The sequence below is a fragment of the Xiphophorus hellerii genome, chromosome 20 (assembly GCF_003331165.1).
Source record: "Xiphophorus hellerii strain 12219 chromosome 20, Xiphophorus_hellerii-4.1, whole genome shotgun sequence".
NCBI classification, from domain to species: Eukaryota; Metazoa; Chordata; class Actinopteri; order Cyprinodontiformes; family Poeciliidae; genus Xiphophorus; species Xiphophorus hellerii.
This window is the reverse complement of record NC_045691.1, coordinates 15,253,758-15,272,747: the sequence shown is the minus strand read 5'-3', so window position 1 is coordinate 15,272,747 and position 18,990 is coordinate 15,253,758. Positions and strand designations below refer to the sequence as shown.

At 37.3% G+C, this 18,990-nt stretch overlaps 1 protein-coding gene across 1 annotated transcript in view; it reads left to right on the top strand.

The window, feature by feature from the left end:
* The window catches only part of gnai2b (guanine nucleotide binding protein (G protein), alpha inhibiting activity polypeptide 2b), a 40,123-nt gene that overhangs the window by 13,465 nt on the left and 7,668 nt on the right, over nt 1–18,990 (top strand). The window contains exons 2-4 of the mRNA XM_032549138.1: nt 12,208–12,250; nt 14,905–15,046; nt 18,546–18,706. Of these exons, the coding sequence (XP_032405029.1) occupies nt 12,208–12,250; nt 14,905–15,046; nt 18,546–18,706 (346 nt within the window). The remainder of the gene's footprint in view (nt 1–12,207; nt 12,251–14,904; nt 15,047–18,545; nt 18,707–18,990) is intronic.

Here is an 18,990-nt window from a genome sequence, read left to right as displayed (position 1 = left end):
TAAGATCTGGAATTAGCTCTGCTGGGAATCTCCTACTAAACCAGAAAAAAAAAACTGTACAAAAAATACCATACAGGAAATACTTGAGTTCAACCAGAGATATTATAGAGATCAAAGAAAAACTTGTTCCTATTTTTGTACCCATCTAATCTACATGACTTTCATAATGCATGGCTTTATTGGAAAACAGATCAACAGGCTAAATCCTTTTATTTTAATGTCTTTTTTTAAATCTCTTGTTTATTTAGGAGTTTTATAGGGAGCTTTATCATCCCGATCCGGTTTGACCCACATTTTAGAGATTGACTTTGTGCTGCAGCATTTCCTAAAGGTAGCATAAGCACAGGAATGTATCAGTAAATTTGAGAAAAAGTTTAGGAAACTCTTAGATCAGTGTCCTAAAGCAATTCAGGAAGATTTTTGCCTTTTTTTTAATTTCAAATTATGCTTCACAGCTTGCTTCTTGTTTTAATGTAATCTCTTTTGTTCTGTGCACTAAAGAACCATTGTCCTCCAAGGCATTAATTGTTTAGATGTCACCTGTGAAGTCTAGAAAATTTTTAAATGTTTTTTTTTCTTTCTTTTTGATGTGTTAGGCCCAAAGGTTTACTGAAAATGAGTGCTGTACAATATTATTCTATCTTCGGTTTCTGGTGAAGACTTTTAACAGTCCTCCATGTCACCTTGAAAATTGCTTTTTGTGCTGCATTGCTCCATTCTGGTACAGTCTAATGACAAAAATGTGAAAGCAAATGTCGCTGTATGTCTGAGGGAGTAGTCAGATTTCATAGAAGACCAAATAGGAAAAGAGCGATTGTGTTGGACTCATGTAAGCTCATCCCTAAAAGACAGATTGCTTTAGAAAATATACCAACAAATGGGCCCATTACTTTTACATTAGCTAAAATGCATGTTTTTCTTTTTTTCTTCAGACTGAACAAGAAAAAAATTATTGATGCAGTTCCATGAGGTTTTCCTATTTAAATCTTGAGGCTGGCTGTATTATCTGCTTGACGATTGGTACATTCAGGCATCACAAGTTCAGAAAATAAATCAAGCATTTTGCTTGTGTTTTGCACCCCAATAGAGTGACAGGTAGAGAGCACATTAGAAGAGCAACAGCACCTTTTTGCAGAGTGCGTGTCGTGTGTGCTAAAGAGGAGGATGTGTTCTCAGTGGTGAGGAAGATGTGATTTAGTGGAAAAAGGTATTAAAACAGTCAAGAGGCGTTCTGGGAACACAGACATGCGGCTTATGGGCTTTGATTTAAAACTGGATGATAAATGGTGCTGAAGGATGCACTGACTTCTAAAGGGATTAAATGTAAAGAAGTGCTTGCTTGTGTTATTAGGAGACAATAATGAAGCAACTCAGTCATTGTTCTCGCTGCTTCAGGTAGCAATGATAAATTGCAATCTATATAATGCCATACAGTGTCTAAGCTGCTACCTTTTACAAAGCATGTCTTGCTCTAATAGTGTGCTGTTTTAATTTCTGTTTATGAGAATACAGCTGAACATGGTTTCCTTGTTTCTCAGTTTTAAATCTACATTGTTTTCTTGTTTCATTTGCCTTACTGTGATTGGTTTAGGTTGCCATCAGTTCAGCCTAGAGAGGCAGCGGAGCTTCACTGCTCCCTGCAAGGCTGATGACCTACTTTCCCACTCTAGGCAGCAGCATACTGTATCCAGCAATGTAAAATTCCTCCATTATTATCCATCCTGCATGTGAAAAGGGTTTTGGGTGCTATCGAGTGGGAGATGCCTGCCTGAAAGACTCACAATTTTTTGTTCTGTAAACAGGCACCACTGCATCCAGCTTGCTGTTATACGTTAAGGCAATTAGAGTTCTGTTCTTCAGAAACCGAGGTGGTGGGGAGAGGGGAAGAAAGAGGAGCAGAGAGAGAGGCTTAAGTGTAGGTCTGCTATAAAGGAGGGATGACTGCAGGCAGAGAGTAAGTCAGAGGCAAGTGAATGGTCAATAGAAGGAAATCAGCTCCATTTATAAGAAGCTGTCCTAAATTAATTAAAAAACAACAACAACAATAACACAGTTTCGAATTTGTTCCTGTAACTAAAGAAAGTATTTATACCTACATAGTTCTTTTGGTTCAGTCTGGTGTTTTTTGACTAGACAATCACACTATGACAGTTTTGCACCAGATGTAACAACATTCTTGCCCTCCAAAATGTTTAATATTTTCCCAAAACTCTTGGGGATCATTAAGATGGGACTTTTTGCACGTGTGGGATGGACCTCCTCAACGGTTTTCTATTTGTATCTCCCATGGATAACAAAATTTCTTTCTTATTGTTTAATCAGGAACTCAGACCTTTCTCTCTCTCTCTCTCTCTCTCTCTCTCCCTCTCATGAGGTCTGCAGTGCTTTAATTGTTTTTCTAGATTTTTTTGTCATTAAGGATGAATAACTAATGCTATCTTGGGGTTATCTTGGTTGGCCAACCATTAATGAAAATTACACCACTGTAAGGACTATTATTGTGATTTGTTGCATTCTTAAGGCCTTAGAAATATGTTCTGGCATGCAAATGACTTTCTTTAGATCAGGAGATGATCTGTTGCTTTTTGAGATATTTCAGCCTACTTCATGTTCTATTTAAGGGACTTCTAGAGTCTGGCAGTGCAGTCGGTCAGGCCCAAGGACGGTTACACATCAGTCAACCCATGAGTTGGCATTAAAGGTGGTTATATTTTCAGATAATACTAAATTGTTTTGAAAGTTTTCTTTTACCTTATGAAGTCACCTATGGAAAACCCCTTTTGTGTTTCATAGCAGTGTATAAAATATCAAATTGTGAGAAGGTTTTTCTAACAGTGGCAATTGTTGCATTTCTATATTTTAAATAATGACTAAACGATCAATTTGCATACATTTTTGTGATAGTAAAGGGATATCTTGAAACAGTTTTGACTAGATACCGAGTCCAGAAAACTTGTGGAAGAAAATGTTCTTCTGGATATTGGTGCTACTTTCAAGGTAGCACCAATAACGGTTTAAGCTGGGGTTGCTAGGTGAGAGGAACATTCCGGAGGTTTTTAAAACCTTGAAACCTTGAGCAACATAAATGGACTCACAGGTACACTCTCATGCGTGCTGTTTGCCACTACTAACACTCAGACTGTATTTCACATGATCACTTGGCTATAAAAAAGCACAACGGCTGGTTTGCGCTCCTAGATTTACGACAGTTGCTTTTCAATAAGGCCTGAAATAGTAAGAGCATAAGTGTTTTTAGTGTTTTCTATTCAGTGTCATCAATGCCCTGAGGAGGCTGTTCTGTAAATAGTCGAAATAGTCAAGTGAATGTGAACATTCGTGACATCAACAGTTGCGGGCAGTGAGCTGGGATTAGAGAAGGAGGAATCGTGCCACAGCCAGGATAGTGAGTCATCTTTCCGTGGCATTTGCTCAGACAATAGGTGGCCTATGACGCTGGCATATGCCAACATGTGGTAACGGGCTTACATGCTGTTCAAAGCAAAATGTTTCTGCAAAGGCTATGCTACTGAAGAACTGTTGTGGGTGGGTGTGTGTGTGTGTGTGTGTGTGATACAGACATATGAAACTTTTCCTAAAGGGACTGTATTCAACTGGAAAAGTAGCTTATTTGTTAATGAGTTTTTGTTCTCGTTTTTTGTTTTAGTTAGAGTTTTCAAACCACACTGAACCTGTAATTAAAATAAGCTGCTCTGCAGATTACCTTCATGTTTCATAGTTTTGTTGCACATTAGTGAACCCTATTGGAACAGTTACAAAGAAATAATTTCTAGGCAATTTCTATTCAATGTCCCTGATCATTCCAAGACTTTGTCTTGCACCACCTTATTACCAAACCAAACTTATTTGTCACAAAAGCTATTACATATTCTGTCATGTCTTCCGTGTCTTTTTTAATTGTTTTGTTTTTAATTAATTTTCAAAAACTGTCTGTAATCATGTAATGTGTGGATCACTGTAAGAATAAACTAATAAACTAAACTGTTTTAACTTAACACAACTTAAAGCAATAATGGCTACTCTAAAGCTGGTGTTATGTGCTCAGACTTGGACCAAAACATTACTGCTGACTTTTTAAACTGCCAACAGAAACACAACGTAGTCTGGCTTCAGACTGTTGCTGATGCTGCGCTTTCACTTCTGCAGTGGCAAGTCTCTTTGCTCTGTGTGGCAGCATGTGCATTGTGTCTTGTGCACATCCACTGAAATGTAGGCATGCAAACATAAGAATCACATCCCTCTGTTGCATGCATATGTCTAAACAAATTGTAAACCTGTGCTAGACGTGTGCAAAATTAACAAACATACACAACTTGATAAGAGAAAGTGTTTTAATTAGGTTCAGAATGTTGCTTCTAAAATGCAGTTTATAACCATTTTAATGCCCTGAGATATCTGAACGTTTGTGTGTGTGATGTTACTGAGTGAAGCATCTCAAAGTTAAGTATCTTCGATATTAATTAGATGTTCTAATGCAAAGTCAGGTTGTAAAGGGAAATTTTCTTCTACATCTTAAGTCACATCTGCAGTTCATTTAGGTTGCAATAAAGTGCTAGAGGAGGAGACATAATAAGATGACAGGAAGGTTGTGTGCTGCAAAGTTGTGCTGTCCTACCTTTGGTGTATTATAACTTTGGAACATGGTCAATTTCAAAATATCTTTAGCATTTTGGAAATCACAGATTTAATATGATCTGGAATTCAAACATCTCACAAATCATGCTAATTGCTAACAAAATATGAGACCGATGAACTTCTTCATCATTTTGTCTTACAGTATTAAAATCACATTTTATAGCAATCGCTCCCTTATGTTTAGAATGTTATGTTGCCAGTGCTCCTAAATAGATGATTAATTGTAGTTTATAGCTTCAAGACAGAAAAAGATAAATGGACTGAATTTACCTGAAACTAGAGCCAGTTTCTGTTGGTGGTTTCTTCCTGTTAAGTGGGTGTTTTTTCTTACATGCATGAAGGATTGGTGTAAAGTCAATGCAAGTGATTGTATGCTATCGCTACATGCTCATCAAGGGGGAGGGAATGCCACAAGTCAATTGCTTGATGCAATCTGCTGGGTTTCCTTAAATAAAAAGTTTTTTATACTAATTTGAATAATGAACTGAGCTTAATGCACTGTTTGATAATAATTTGGAATGAATATGTGATTGATTGAATTGTAAAGACTTTTTTGTATAGCATCTTGTAATAACATTTATTGTGAATTGACGCTATATAAATAAACTGAGTTGAATTAAATTGAACTCAAGGTGCCTGACAGTACAGACACATTCACCCATTTATAACCTGCACATATTTAATACTCTGATATACTCACCAGAAGGCAATTTAGGGTTACGTGCCTTGCTCATGATATGTCGAGCTGACCGGAAGAAGCTGGAATCAAAATTACAATCGGAACGTTGCATTTCCTTCACACAGTTTTTAGCGTCTTTCCTGCATAAGCTTTATAGTTTGGGGTTTCTTTGCAGGATACTAGTTGGCCTGCATGTTCATACCACACAGAGTTAATATGAAGTGCTCAGCTTTTCCAAAGGGAATCTGTGCCCTCCAAACTGCACCAAAATGATTTGCATCTTCTCCCAAATGCACACTGCTATTCTCAGCCAATTTATAATGTGCCCTGTCCTTGCTTGAGACTTGTAATTAAAGCGCATGAACCAAATGCAGACCTCAGGAAGTCACCTGATCATAATGCATTCTCCCCACCCCCTGCTCTGGCGGCGTTTTGGGTTTCGTGTAGGCCTAGATATCCTTCATTGACATTCAGTCATGCAATTTCTGCCTTTTATCCAAAGAGACACTTTGCCAGGAGGTTTCCCACTTCCTTTCTAAAGAACCGGTGCTTCTTCCCTTGAGCATTAGCAGCATGCTGAAGCCAGAAAAAGCATGGCATTATCTCTTCCTGTACTGGCTTCTCAGCCTTAGACCCAGCCACTTGAATTTAATACTGCTTTTACTTAATGAGTCTTTTTATTTTGATGTCTATGGAAGCTGTAAGTGTGCCACTGTGGATCATCTTAAATGTGTGTTTTGGTCAGTGTTTGTATTAGCTGTTCTACTTTTCCTGCTTTCAAAAGGGGGAGAGGAAATTCGAACAGATGTATAGTCTGACTTCTCATACTTTATGCCAGCAGAACAAAAAGACAATGCTTGTTATGTCATAATTCCTAAACAAACATTTATAAACAGTTAAGTTTTCCAGAACAGCTTACAGGAAATGCCTTTCCCACTGTTGCAGAAATAATCCAAACACATCTGATGATTGATCAGGGACAGTAAGATGTTCATGATCCTGATCACCAATTTGTAATTTTTTTGTGTGAATGCTATAGTAAAATTAATCATTTATATTATTATATTATATTACTCCTGGTGCTAAAATAGAAATTCATTTGTCTTATACCCTTTTATGCAAAGCATTTCTCCAGTTCCACACTTGAATAAAAGTATTGGTTGCTACTCATTACTCAGCTGCAAAATGGAAGAGGCTTTTTGGATGAGAGGTGAAATATTTTCAAGAAGTCCGGTTGCCTCCTGTTTTAGAGAGAACTTACACCAATGCTATTTGGTTATTCTGATTATTATACATTGACTATTAGGTCAGTAACAATATAGAATACAGACTTACTGAAATTCTGAGTTGTTTCCAGGGTCTAATTACATTAAATATAAACCCTTTTTTGCAGTTCTGCTCCTTTTTGAGTAATACTGGCAGTAGTTGGTATTATCTGCTCAATTAGCCATGTGTTATTTGCTCCAGTTGGCTGATTAACAAGCACAACACCCATAGCTTGGCAGAGGGATGAATTGGGCTCCTTTAGTTTCCACACTATTACTGTTCACCTTTTCATGGGTGGAAATATTTATAAACAACCAAATCTGTTTTTCTTGTAAGCAAAACCAAAATGTAGAGACCTTTTTTGTAATCTGACATGATTCTATCATTAAGATAATTAAAGACCTTATGAGTATGAAGTCCCCAGATGCCTGGATATGATTCCTGAAAAGAAGCATTTTTTTTTTTTTACATTTAATATATGATATCCATTGTGCATCATTTTTTTCATCCCTGTAGTAATTGGTAACGTACAGGCTCAGGGTAATGTCTGAAACATGAGTTTATGTCTTACTCTGATTCACTTTGCATAAAATCACACCTCCAGTACTGAACTCTGTATCAAAAGAAAAGTTAGCATGTGATGCTTTAGCTAATGATGAAAGGACAGTGACATTTCTCTCATGGTGTTACACCTTTGCTTAGTCACAGTGACCAAATGGAGGATGTGCATTGCATGCCGCTGTCTGCTAATAAATAACACTCAAACTGTTAGATTTGAATACCAGGTTTCACCATCCAACCTATGTCAGTTCAGATCCACATCCACCCCCGACAGACTGTAATTTAAACATGCCCAATATAAACCCCCCCCTGTGGGCATGCAGTGAGTGAGCAGTACGACTCCATGTTCATCAGACATCGACTGATTGTAGGTCCAGCTGTGAGGGTATTGTAGTGTTAAACGGGGAGGTACTAGGTAAGATCGACTTTTATTGAGCTTTATATTATGTTATTACATATTATGTTATGATGTTATTTCACCATCAAAATCATACCTGGAGTGCTGCTTTGATTCTGTCATTTATGATTGAGAAATCCTTGAATCTTCATTGTCAGCCATCGAGTGATGTTTAAACGCATGTTCATACAAAGCGCTGCCTATTTCCACAAAGCCTCTGCTTGGAACTGCACCCCTCTCCTGTGCCTGCTGCACACTGCTCCACTAGACTAGCGGCAGCAGCAATTAGCCAACACCTGGTGAAGCTGTGTGTCTGCTGAGCTTATTGGATAAACTCCTTAGAACGGTTGTCAATGACATTTTAAGTACATTTATTGTGATGACGTCCTGAAGTTGGAGTGTCCGAAAGACTAGAAGCTTATGAAAGAGACAGAAGCCCATTATCAAGGTGTCAAATGTTTGATAAATACAACATTTTTATAAAAACTGAAGGTAAAATAATTACTTGATTGTGCTATAAATTGCACTATGTGCCAGAAAAATACATACCATCCTTTTAAAAAAAATTGTCCCCATGTGTCTAACAAATATATATAATTATTATGTAAAACCAGAGAGGTTTTAGCAACCAAAAAGACAAACATCCTTTTTGTTTGTTTGTTTTTGTTAGGCTAGTTCTCATTGATATGTACTCTGAAAGGATGGGTGGAAATTTATTTGCTCAAAATCAGGATATGTCATCCATTTATTGAACAGATTCTGTTTCATCAGTAGTGCGTAACTGAGAGAGCTGCCACGCACCCATCATGGCTAGTGAGAGAATGAAGTGTGAGTTATGGTTTTTCTTTTCTCCACCAAGTTGAATTTTCTTATCACTGATCCTCTTTTTCGACACTCACTGGAAAACAACATAGGTACTACTACAAATAGTTGTGGTTAATGAAGCAGAAAATGGAAGTGATGTTGGTTTTTCCTCATCACAAAGCAATCCAGAGTTTGCTGTGCCAACAATAAAAAGTTAAAGTTTTAACGTCTGCAAATAGATGTCTGTGTAACTGACTTGCCCCTACTGTGTACCAAATACCAGACTCCATGTGGCATTTCTAATCAAACTCATTTAATGTTCTATGCAAAACAGATAATTGTGGAGATATTTGTGTATTTTATTTAGCTCTATGTGAATACGTTTTAATATCAATTATATCAGCAATCATGTTATGGTCTTATAAAGCCATTATTATATCCTTCAGTGCTAGAATATACTTCAACATTTTTATGTACTCTCATAATGAAGCTTTGTTGACTGTTGGTCTCCCTATCTCATATGAAGATGAGAGTTGTTGTGTTGTGCCCCACTGTGATCAATTAATGTTTACACTGTTTGTTTTTCTTTTAATAATGAAACAGCTAACACAGATTATCACCTTTAAGACTGCTTGTAATATGTTAGGTGTTAAGAGGAATACAAATAGTTCAGAAATTACTGTTCATCCCATAATACCTTCAGCTGCAATGTTTAGCAATTGTTGTATAATTGTCAATAATGTTGACCAATTATAGGTAGATTAAATATTACATGTCCAACATAGGCTATTTGAAAAAGCAATCCTTTTCTTGGCCAAAGACATGCAGACTTGTCTTTTTTCCTTGTTCCTGTTCTAATCAGGCATGCAGAAAATAAACCTTTCCCTGGAGAGCTATATACAAATTCAGCAGTGGTGTTTTTGACGACTGATAACATTTAGCTTTTATTTAGCAAATATCCATTGGTCTAGCTTTATACGGTCTTGTCCTCTTACAACCCTGGCAGAATGTGACTCTTGGCAGTCAGACATTTTCTCATGGTGGATTTTAACCAAGAGTAATAAAGAAACATCATAAGTGGCATGAAAACTGACATACAGAACACACTGTCCATGATAAATATTTCCCTAAATGTTTACCGGATAATAATAAAACAACAACAGGATCAAAATACATTTTTAGATGCAACGTTTCTCAGTTTTATTTAAACCACTTCTGTTTTAACATCCAGTAGCAGCTATCTGCGCTGCAGTTTTAACACTATCTTGTACATAGATAACAATTATTTCCATTTTCCTTTTTCTTTTTTACCTCTCCAGGGGGTCTTTTTGTGGCCTCTAATGTCCCTTATATGGCAGGAAGGGGGAAGACACGCGGCAAATGTCGCAGGGTCCGGGAGTCGAACCCGCGCCGGCCTCGTCGAGGACTCAAGGCCTCCAAATATGGGTTGCTCTATCCCCTACGCCACCACGGCACGCCCCCATCTTCCTTTTTCACTGCATCCTTAATGTGAAATTACAATGATCCCATATGCAACCATAGCAAACAACAGGACTGTGGCCCTGGTTGGTCACATTTCTAACTCAAAATTAAACTGGTCAAATGATCAGCAAAGAGACTGGTTCCCAAAAATCTAATTCTTCAAGGCTATTAGTAAAAACTGATCTTCCACTTCTCCTTTATCTGACAGTAAAATAATTGATCATATTTTCTGCTATTCAAATTTTTTTTAGCACTGCTGAAATTTTCTTTTTTCTGTGAGGTCATTGCTGCAAAAAAGTCAGAATTACAATGTTTCAGTATTAGACAGATAGTTTAGGATGCTTTGCTTGTAGCTCGGGCATTTTTACTCTGAAAGAGGCAGCTGTAGTCAGTAGCTGATATTTGTGGACCAGGAGGCAGCCGCTGATGGATGGCTGATGGGTTGGGGTGAGGTCACAGGGCTCCATAAATTGTTTCTATTCTGTCTCTGTGTTTGTGTAGCACTTAGACTTGCTGTGTAATAAAAAACAATGCAGGGAGATGTCATTTTCTGATACCTTGGTTAATCTGGATGAAATCTGTATATGTCTGTCTGGCTTTCAAATAATGACAAGAACACCAGCAGCTTCCCTTTCACAGTAGTTATAATCTTGATCTTAAATCTCAAACACAGTACTAATACCTTGGTACGCAATAAAATACATTTTGGTAGTTCTTCTTTTCTTTTTTGAACACTAAGAAAGCCAAATAATGTTGACTTATTTTCGGAATTGTTTCATAATTGACTTTCAGCCCAAAGATGTATGACAACAATAATGTTTAGTCTACACTGTTTATTTCTTCAATTTGCAACAAGCTGACTTTCACCTGTAAAATCTGATAAGAGGTTCAGAAAATTTCCCCCTGAAGCTGTAGAACAGTGTCTTATTCTCATAAACCACCCTGGGAGAAAGATTAGAAGCCTCATCTCTTACTTCCTTTTTACAAGCATTCACCTCCTGCTAGGCTTCAAATATTAATGGAAGCGTTTTATTTTTGTGCCAGGAAGGTGACCTTCACTGTGTGTGTCTCTGCAGTGAGAGTAATACTCCACTTTCTCTTTACACAGGACAGTCTTTTTAAACTTCGGCTTTCAAGCCAGATTGTGCATTTACAGTACTTTCTCTTTATCTCACCAAAGACAGTCTTTGATTATTTATTATAGAAGTGGAGAGCTGGGTAAAACTGGAAATTTAAACAAGTTTTCTGATATAAACAAAAAAAATAAAAACACTTTGGAGACATGATGTGTAAATTATTAAATTATGAAGAGCAGGTTGATTTCAGAAAACCTGCTCTTCATAATTCATTAAAGTTAATCTGCTAGGTTTAAAGTATTAGCTTTAAAATATTACTTGTGAAATATTAAATAATAAAGAATGTTTTCAAAAGTTAACTTTTATAATTTGTATTAAAAATAATACAGACAAACAAAACAACTGTTTAGTTGTGAATTTGATGATCATTGATTATTGGTTGACCAATAATCAACCAATAATCAGTTATGAGAAGGTATAACTGATTCTGACAGTGCTTGGAAAGTGTCAAAGAACTTGCCATCCCTCAATTTTTAACGCCATTTTTTTACTGAATAATTTTCTTTTGTTTTGATTGTTTATAAAGAATTTTTAATGTATAAACAAAACAAAAAACTAAAGCGTATTATTGCCTATTTTATTTTAACTGAAGTCATACTCAACATCTGAAAGTCAGACAGAAAAGGAATAAAAAAATCATAAGATGCAACAAATAATTTAATCTATTTAAAGACAATTTATTAGTTATGCGTCGCAATGATAGTTAACTTAATTTGAAAATATTTTTTTTCACTAAAAACTGTTTTATCAGTTTTTAGCTCATTAAAACTAAAACATGATCTAGCTCCCATAGATAAAACATGTCAATATTTCACTGAGGTGCAGAATAAAATAAGAAAACAACAAAATAAATCATGAAGCTACTGAACAGATTTAAAGTGGAAAAATATGGTAAAATTTAAAAGATACGTTTTCGCAATTATTTTTAAGATGGCTTGTGTAATGGTTTATCTGTTGACTGCACTCTTCTTTTTTTAAAACACAAACATTGGAATTAATGGGGGAAGATCATTTGTATCTGCGGCTCACGTTTCGCACAAATGGGAACATAAATAAACGTAAACAACCCAGAGGACAAAACTGATTCCAGAGCCAGGTCATCACTGGGTCACTCATGTTTTCAGAGCAGAACAGTCACTGCTGCATCTGAACTTTGTTCTAATTATATTGCAAAAACAACACTGGCCTTAGATTTATTTGTAACTATTAACATTTTAATGTCTCAACAGGTGCTGGGGAGTCTGGAAAGAGCACCATTGTAAAGCAAATGAAGTAAGTTAAGAACACTATTTATTTCATTTCTTGCTTTTGCTAATTTATTTTTTTTACCTGACATGAATCCTGTACAGCAATGGAAACCACTTCAATGATTATTGAAGTATTTTATGACTCCATTTATCTTTTTTCAGTTACTTCTCTGATTGTAAATATTTTAAACCAGAACAACAATGGTTTATAGTTCTATGTCATTGTTAGATAAGATACATTTGGATTCCTCCAATCTGATTCCCAGGAATATTCTAAGCACTTCTTTTTAAGAATTTATGTTTGTTAGATAAGTCTATAATCATAGAGGCACTTATTTATGTGAAGGATTCAGTAAACCCACAAACACACACACGCCCAAACACATGTTTGCGCAGCTATCTTTGCGGGGAATTTCCATTGACTTCCATTCATTTCTACAGTCTAAACCTTACCCTTATCCTAACCCTAACCATTACATACCTAACCTTAACCCTAACCAAAACTCAATTCACACCTTAGTCCTAAATCTGACCCCTGACCCAAAAACAGCGTTTCCCCTTGTGGGGATCAGGTTTCGGTCCAGGAGCAGTGTGTCCCCACAACGTAGTATATGTCAGGAAAATGGTCCCCACAAGGTATTAGAAACAAACGCACAAACACGTACTCCTGCACACTGCTCACACATTCACACACACAGCTGAGGAAACTAAATTATTCACATTCCTCAGGGCTAACCAGGCATTGAATCCACTTATTATGAGTACCAAGTGGAAACAGTCCATTGTTTGTGGAATAATTTAATTAATACATTCAGACACACGGGTAAATCACCATGTGAGACACACATGACATCCATCTGTTACACACAGAAATAGCCTGTAGGAAGCAAGAAAACCCACAATCCTGACATCTTAAAACAAATGAGATCTCATTATAACTTACCTCTGATCCTCATTAATCACTTCAGTTTATTCCATCAAGCAGCTTCACTTTACAATCAAAAGAATATTATCTGAGATTGCTTTTTCAGCACTTTGTTGTGCAGTCTGATGTATCTGATGGGAAATGTTTATGCATGTGTGGAAAGGCAAACACTTTTGTTATTCTTTGCTTAGAATTACAATGCTGCAAGGGATGGACCCACCATACTGCATCAGCTGAATGCTGCAGAGATAATGCAGTTCAACTATGTGTTTATCAGACTGCTGCATGTCTTCTTGTACATCAACCTAAGACTTGGTTCCTACAATTTTATCTCAAAGTTTTTTCTTGGTCTGCTGGAGTAATAAGGATAATATTTCCTGACTTTCTTCCTCATCCCATCATCATCTGTTTGTTTATTCATCAGCACATCTATCTGTCCATTCAGTCATTCACTATCTATTCCTCCCTCCCTCCCATTATTTGCTGTCTCCACATTTTAAATCAGATTGCTTCAAACATATCTTCCATAAATTTATAATAAGGTTTTGAATTTATACTTTAACCAAATGCTAATTAGAACGCAAACTGTGAAACATATTGATTTGACTTGGGAAGCGTAATTAACCTGATGTCAAATGTTGCAAAGCATGCAGAATACCTTTTGATTGCAAAGCTGAAAACATGTTAGTTTTAGTGCTGTCATTGTATTCATTCAATCTGTAACTGTATAACTGTACTGTTATTTATTTTGCTTGTCACCTCAGAAATTGAACTTGCTGGTGAGAGCTCTCTCTGTACTCTCGTGTTCTTCCAGCACCGGTTTTGCTCTTTTTCTCCCTGACAGTGTAATCATACAACTGTGAGGTCAGTTGCTGAATCTTTATTGACTCTCAAGCAGAGTACTAGTGTGCATCGTTGCCAGTTTTAATGTGATACTGCTGTGACACATTATTGACTGGTTACATGGATGGTTACCCACCTTTTACCATGCTCATTTCCTAATTTATGTTGTTAGAATCAATGCTAAAATTGTGAATGCACTAAATAATTGGCTGTTTGACCAGCCATTGCCATTGAACTCTTCTAGACATATCAGATTGTGTGCCACAGGTTTGTTAAAGTCATGTTCAATTAGACACTGATATACATGGTATAGCCACACTTGCTTTGTGTGAAATTCGTTTTGGCTTTAAAAGCAGAACCCTTTACAATTTCTGCCCCCTCCACACCTGAATATAGAAGTGTGATAAAACCATAACATGGATGATTGTTATGGAGACTTTGTGACTCCAAGACTCCACTCTCTGGTGCAGCTCTCTAAAAGTGAGAAATTGAGAATTTCCTATCTTGTTTATTCTAATCCTCACTGTGTGTGGAGGCAAGATAAACATTGTTTGACAAGATAAACATTTTTTATCTGTCTATCCTGCCTGCCATCTTTTCATCTTTTATTTTTGTCTTCCTTTCTTCCTTCCTTCCTTCCTTGCAAGCTACATATTTAAAATCTGACCACATTATTTAATTTTGAAAATGAAAATGTGTGTGAATCCTTATTTTTACCTGATGTATTTGTGCCAACACTGTTAGAAGACTATTTCTGCAGAGATACTCCATAATTGTAAGTGTAGCAGAGCAGCAAAGACAGTGTGAGGCCTCGATTTAGAAAAGCAACTGCAGTGTTGACTTACTTTGTGGACTTTTGAATTTCTCTATTATTTTCCACAGATGCTTCATGTTTTTTTCTGATATTTTAGGATCATCCACGAAGACGGCTACTCAGAAGATGAGTGTAAGCAGTATAGAGCAGTTGTTTACAGTAATACGATCCAGTCGATCATGGCCATTGTTAAAGCCATGGCCAGCCTCAAGATAGACTACAGTGACCCTGCCAGAACGGTAAGACACACAAACGCAAGGCACTGATTAAAGTCCAATATTTGTCAAAATGTTAAATGTATCTACACATTATTTAATTTATTAGCAAATGCTCCATTGTTAACAGCCAGGCTGAAAGTCAATAGTCCTAATTATAATTAGTAAATCCTGCGTGAAGCTGTTGTTCTTAAGCAAGGTCTTCCTTTGACTTCAACAAACATTATTTTATCCACACCATCTTGCAGTTCTGTGTCTAATTCAGATTTTAAAGCTCACAATATGCTTTCCCTGACCAATTTCACCGGTGTGTAGCTTTGCTTCAAAACCCACTCCTTTCCTAGCTTAGCTGCATGCTCCACTTATTTCCACGATAAAATAACATTTACTCCCTGACTAAGACCTACCCCAGTGCAACTTGGTGAACAAAGATTATTTTAAGGCTACGACGCCTCTGGGAAAGCAGGTCCTGTTTCTCACACCCTCCTGGCAATTCTTGCTCAGTCAATAACACCGGGAAGCTGTGCCAGTAAAACAAACGTAGGATCATGTGGTTTCCAGCACGCACCTGTTCACAGCAGCCTTTTTTGTCTGAAGAAACATTGATGTGGTGGAAACTGGATCATGGTGTGATCCTTCTCTGATGTATCACTGCAACCAGCAGGGAAACAGTGTCTGCCCTACTGAATTCATCATCCCCTCCATCTTTGATCTGCTCTCTCTAAGAGCTGTAATAGACATGTTGGAGTCTGAAACTTATAAATACGTGAAGCTACTGCAGAAATAGTTACTGACGGGTCTTCTGGGGGGATTGGGTTTGTTCAAAAGTGCTAACGGATGCTGTCTGTAGCATCAGCAGCTGAATTAATTTGATAGCCTGCTTAATTTGCCCAGCTGTAGCGGGAAGAGTTCAGACATGGTCGCATTGTTAAATTTTGCATTGTTAGAGCAATGAATTATAATTTTATAACTATCCATGACCTCCTGCCATTGTCAGGTCTACCTGGGCATTGTAGCCCTGTCAGTACTGGTGTGTGTCTCACGGGTTTTAAAACCAATGACTCTGACGTCACTCATTCGCATTAGGATTTAAAGTAGTCTTTAGGTTTCACCAGCTTGTAATTTTACAGCCTGAAGTTTTGAGTATATGACTAAAGTGAAGGAGAACTTGATGACTGTGTCTATGTCACTGGGGTTGGACATTTGTCCATAACTCACAGTCCTGCATGCTGAAAATAACAGGTTTGTCCTGCCATGCATGCCTGAGTACTCATTAATTTGTTACTTATGGTGACGCAACAAAAAAGAAGTCTATCTTTACTCTGCTTCCTCCATTTTGCAGCCAAACCCAAGTGTACAAATAAAACAGTATTTATTTTTATTGAGCTTTTCACCAGTTGTCTTTTCAAGATGCTTTACAGAGAAATAAATAAAATCAGGAAAACATAGTAGCCTCGAAAAACTAAAGAGGAGTCCAGAAACATGAACAGATACTACTATAAATGTTTTACTGAAACAATAAGTAAAGTGACAGGAAGTAGAAACATAAAAAGTATAATGACTTAACTGTATACCTGAATATTTTGATTGTGTCTAAAGCAAAGAGGGACAGAGTTCAAAACCTGAGTTTAAAGACTCAGTAGTAGTCTTAAAACTTAAAGTTTCTGGGAGAGTGCTGGAGTTAGTCAAGGTAGTCTCATGGTCAATTGTATCAAAACAAACTTTAGATCCAGTTTCGGTTTGTGTGCTGTGATGAGTCCTAACTACCAAGACCCATTTTTAATTATTATTATTATTTTTATTTTATTTTTTTGCAAAGTGGTTTTTGCATTGTTCCTGTTCAGGGGAAGGAAAGAGAGAGGGACATAGGGATGGTTTTCTCTGGGGAGGGAGATTATGACAATAAAGACAATTAAGCATTACACAGTTCTGATATTACAACCAAAGTATAATTATTACTTATCTTAATTATATTAAAGTATAGTCCTAATTATGATTCATTTATCAAAGCTCACCCTTTTTATTATACGACTTTTAGACATAAACATACACAACTCAAGCTTGCTAAATTTAAAATTTAAAATTCACAACTTCAGGCAGAGATGCTGTCCGCTGCATCCTGCAGACTTGTTGCAATCCAGGAACAGTTGCAGTCAATCCTGACTGAACTGTGTGTCCATACAGTGAAGCCAGCGTTTGCGCTCAGAAACTGAAGCTGTAATCAGAAGGTTGAGGACACTGCTGGGGTGTGTGTGTGTTGCTTTTGTTTCTCACCAACCTTTCTGTTAAATGGCTCTGTGTACGTGATGACACTCTCACACTCCTACGCGCAGCAATTAGCGCGTTAGCCTGCCTGCACTTGGATACATCAGCTCTGTTGAGACGTGAACGCACTCAAGCAAGCTCACATCGTGCGATGCTAGTTTACACAAGTGCAAAAATGTACGTGAAATCAATTTACCACTTGGATTTTATCCATTTGGTCTGCCAAATATATAATGCATATATGGATATATATGTATTATATCACAAGTGATAGACTGGATGGGTCACATACAGTATAGCTGCTGAAGTCGAGTACATTTGTTAGACTAAATACCACCACAATTAACGATATATTTTCTGCTGAATATAGAAAAAGACATGATCTAGAAGGTAATTAATGATAGATATGTTAAAAGAATTCAGTAAAATGGAACAACTACTGCTAATATCCATATTGCTTCTCTTGCTGTAGCTTAAACTTGTAGCTACAGTTGGATGATATTTTGCATACTGGTCAAAAGGTCTGGATATGACCTTTCCTACAGTACAGGAAACATTTGTATTCCCATTATGCTTCCATCGATTGTCTTCTGCCTGTCTGAGTCCAAACTGCTTGACTAGGCCACTCCCAAATGTTTATTTTGGCTTTTTTTCAGCGATTTGGACCCAAGTTTCCTTGTTTTCACTTAACAAATTATTATAATAATAATTATAAAGCCTGCGGGCTGCACAGTGGAGCAGTTGGTAGCACTGTTGCCTTACAGCAAGAAGGTCCTGGGTTCGATTCCCGGCCCAGGGTCTTTCTGCATGGAGTTTGCATGTTCTCCCTGTGCATGCGTGAGTTCTCTCCGGGTTCTCCGGCTTCCTCTAACAGTCCAAAAACATGACAGTTAGGTTAATTGGTCTCTCTAAATTCTCCCTAGGTGTGAGTGTGCGTGTGCATGGTTGTTTGTCCTGTCTGTTTCTGTGTTGCCCTGTGACAGACTGGCAACCTGTCCAGGGTGTACCCCGCCTCTGACCCAGAACGTTAGCTGGAGATAGGCACCAGCAGCCTCCCGAATCCTCTAAGGGACAAGGGTGTACAGAAAATGGATGGATGGATAATTACAAAGCCTTGGATTTCTCCCAAAGATAACGCTTTTGTCTTAGCCTTTTTCTTATTAAACAAATTATCCTTTATAAATTATATAATTTCTTGCTCAGTACCTTAAAAATTATCCACAAGGGAAACCCATAATTGTCATTGCCTCTATTGTAGGACGATGCCCAGCAGCTTTTTGCTCTCGCTGCAGCTGCGGAAGAGCAAGGCATTCTTCCTGAAGACTTGGCCAACGTGATCAGGCGGTTGTGGGCCGACAGTGGCATACAGAGTTGCTTTACGAGGTCGCGAGAATACCAGCTCAATGACTCTGCAGCGTAGTAAGTATGGATTGGTGTTTCATGTAAAAGTGATGTATCAGATAATTGCACACTGTCATCTCTGGAAAGGAAATGTAATAATTCAGCTGGGTGTTGACCTGCCACTTTAAGTATCAAACTCTGAACATTGTGCCTGTGCAGAAACTGTTAATTAGACGTGACTGTAAAGACTTTGTGAAAATTCTCACTTTATCATTCACCTTAGATAATTGCCTTTGAACTCAAGTACTCATCTGATGATTCTACCTGCCCTGAATTTATAGCTTTATTGACAAATTTCTATC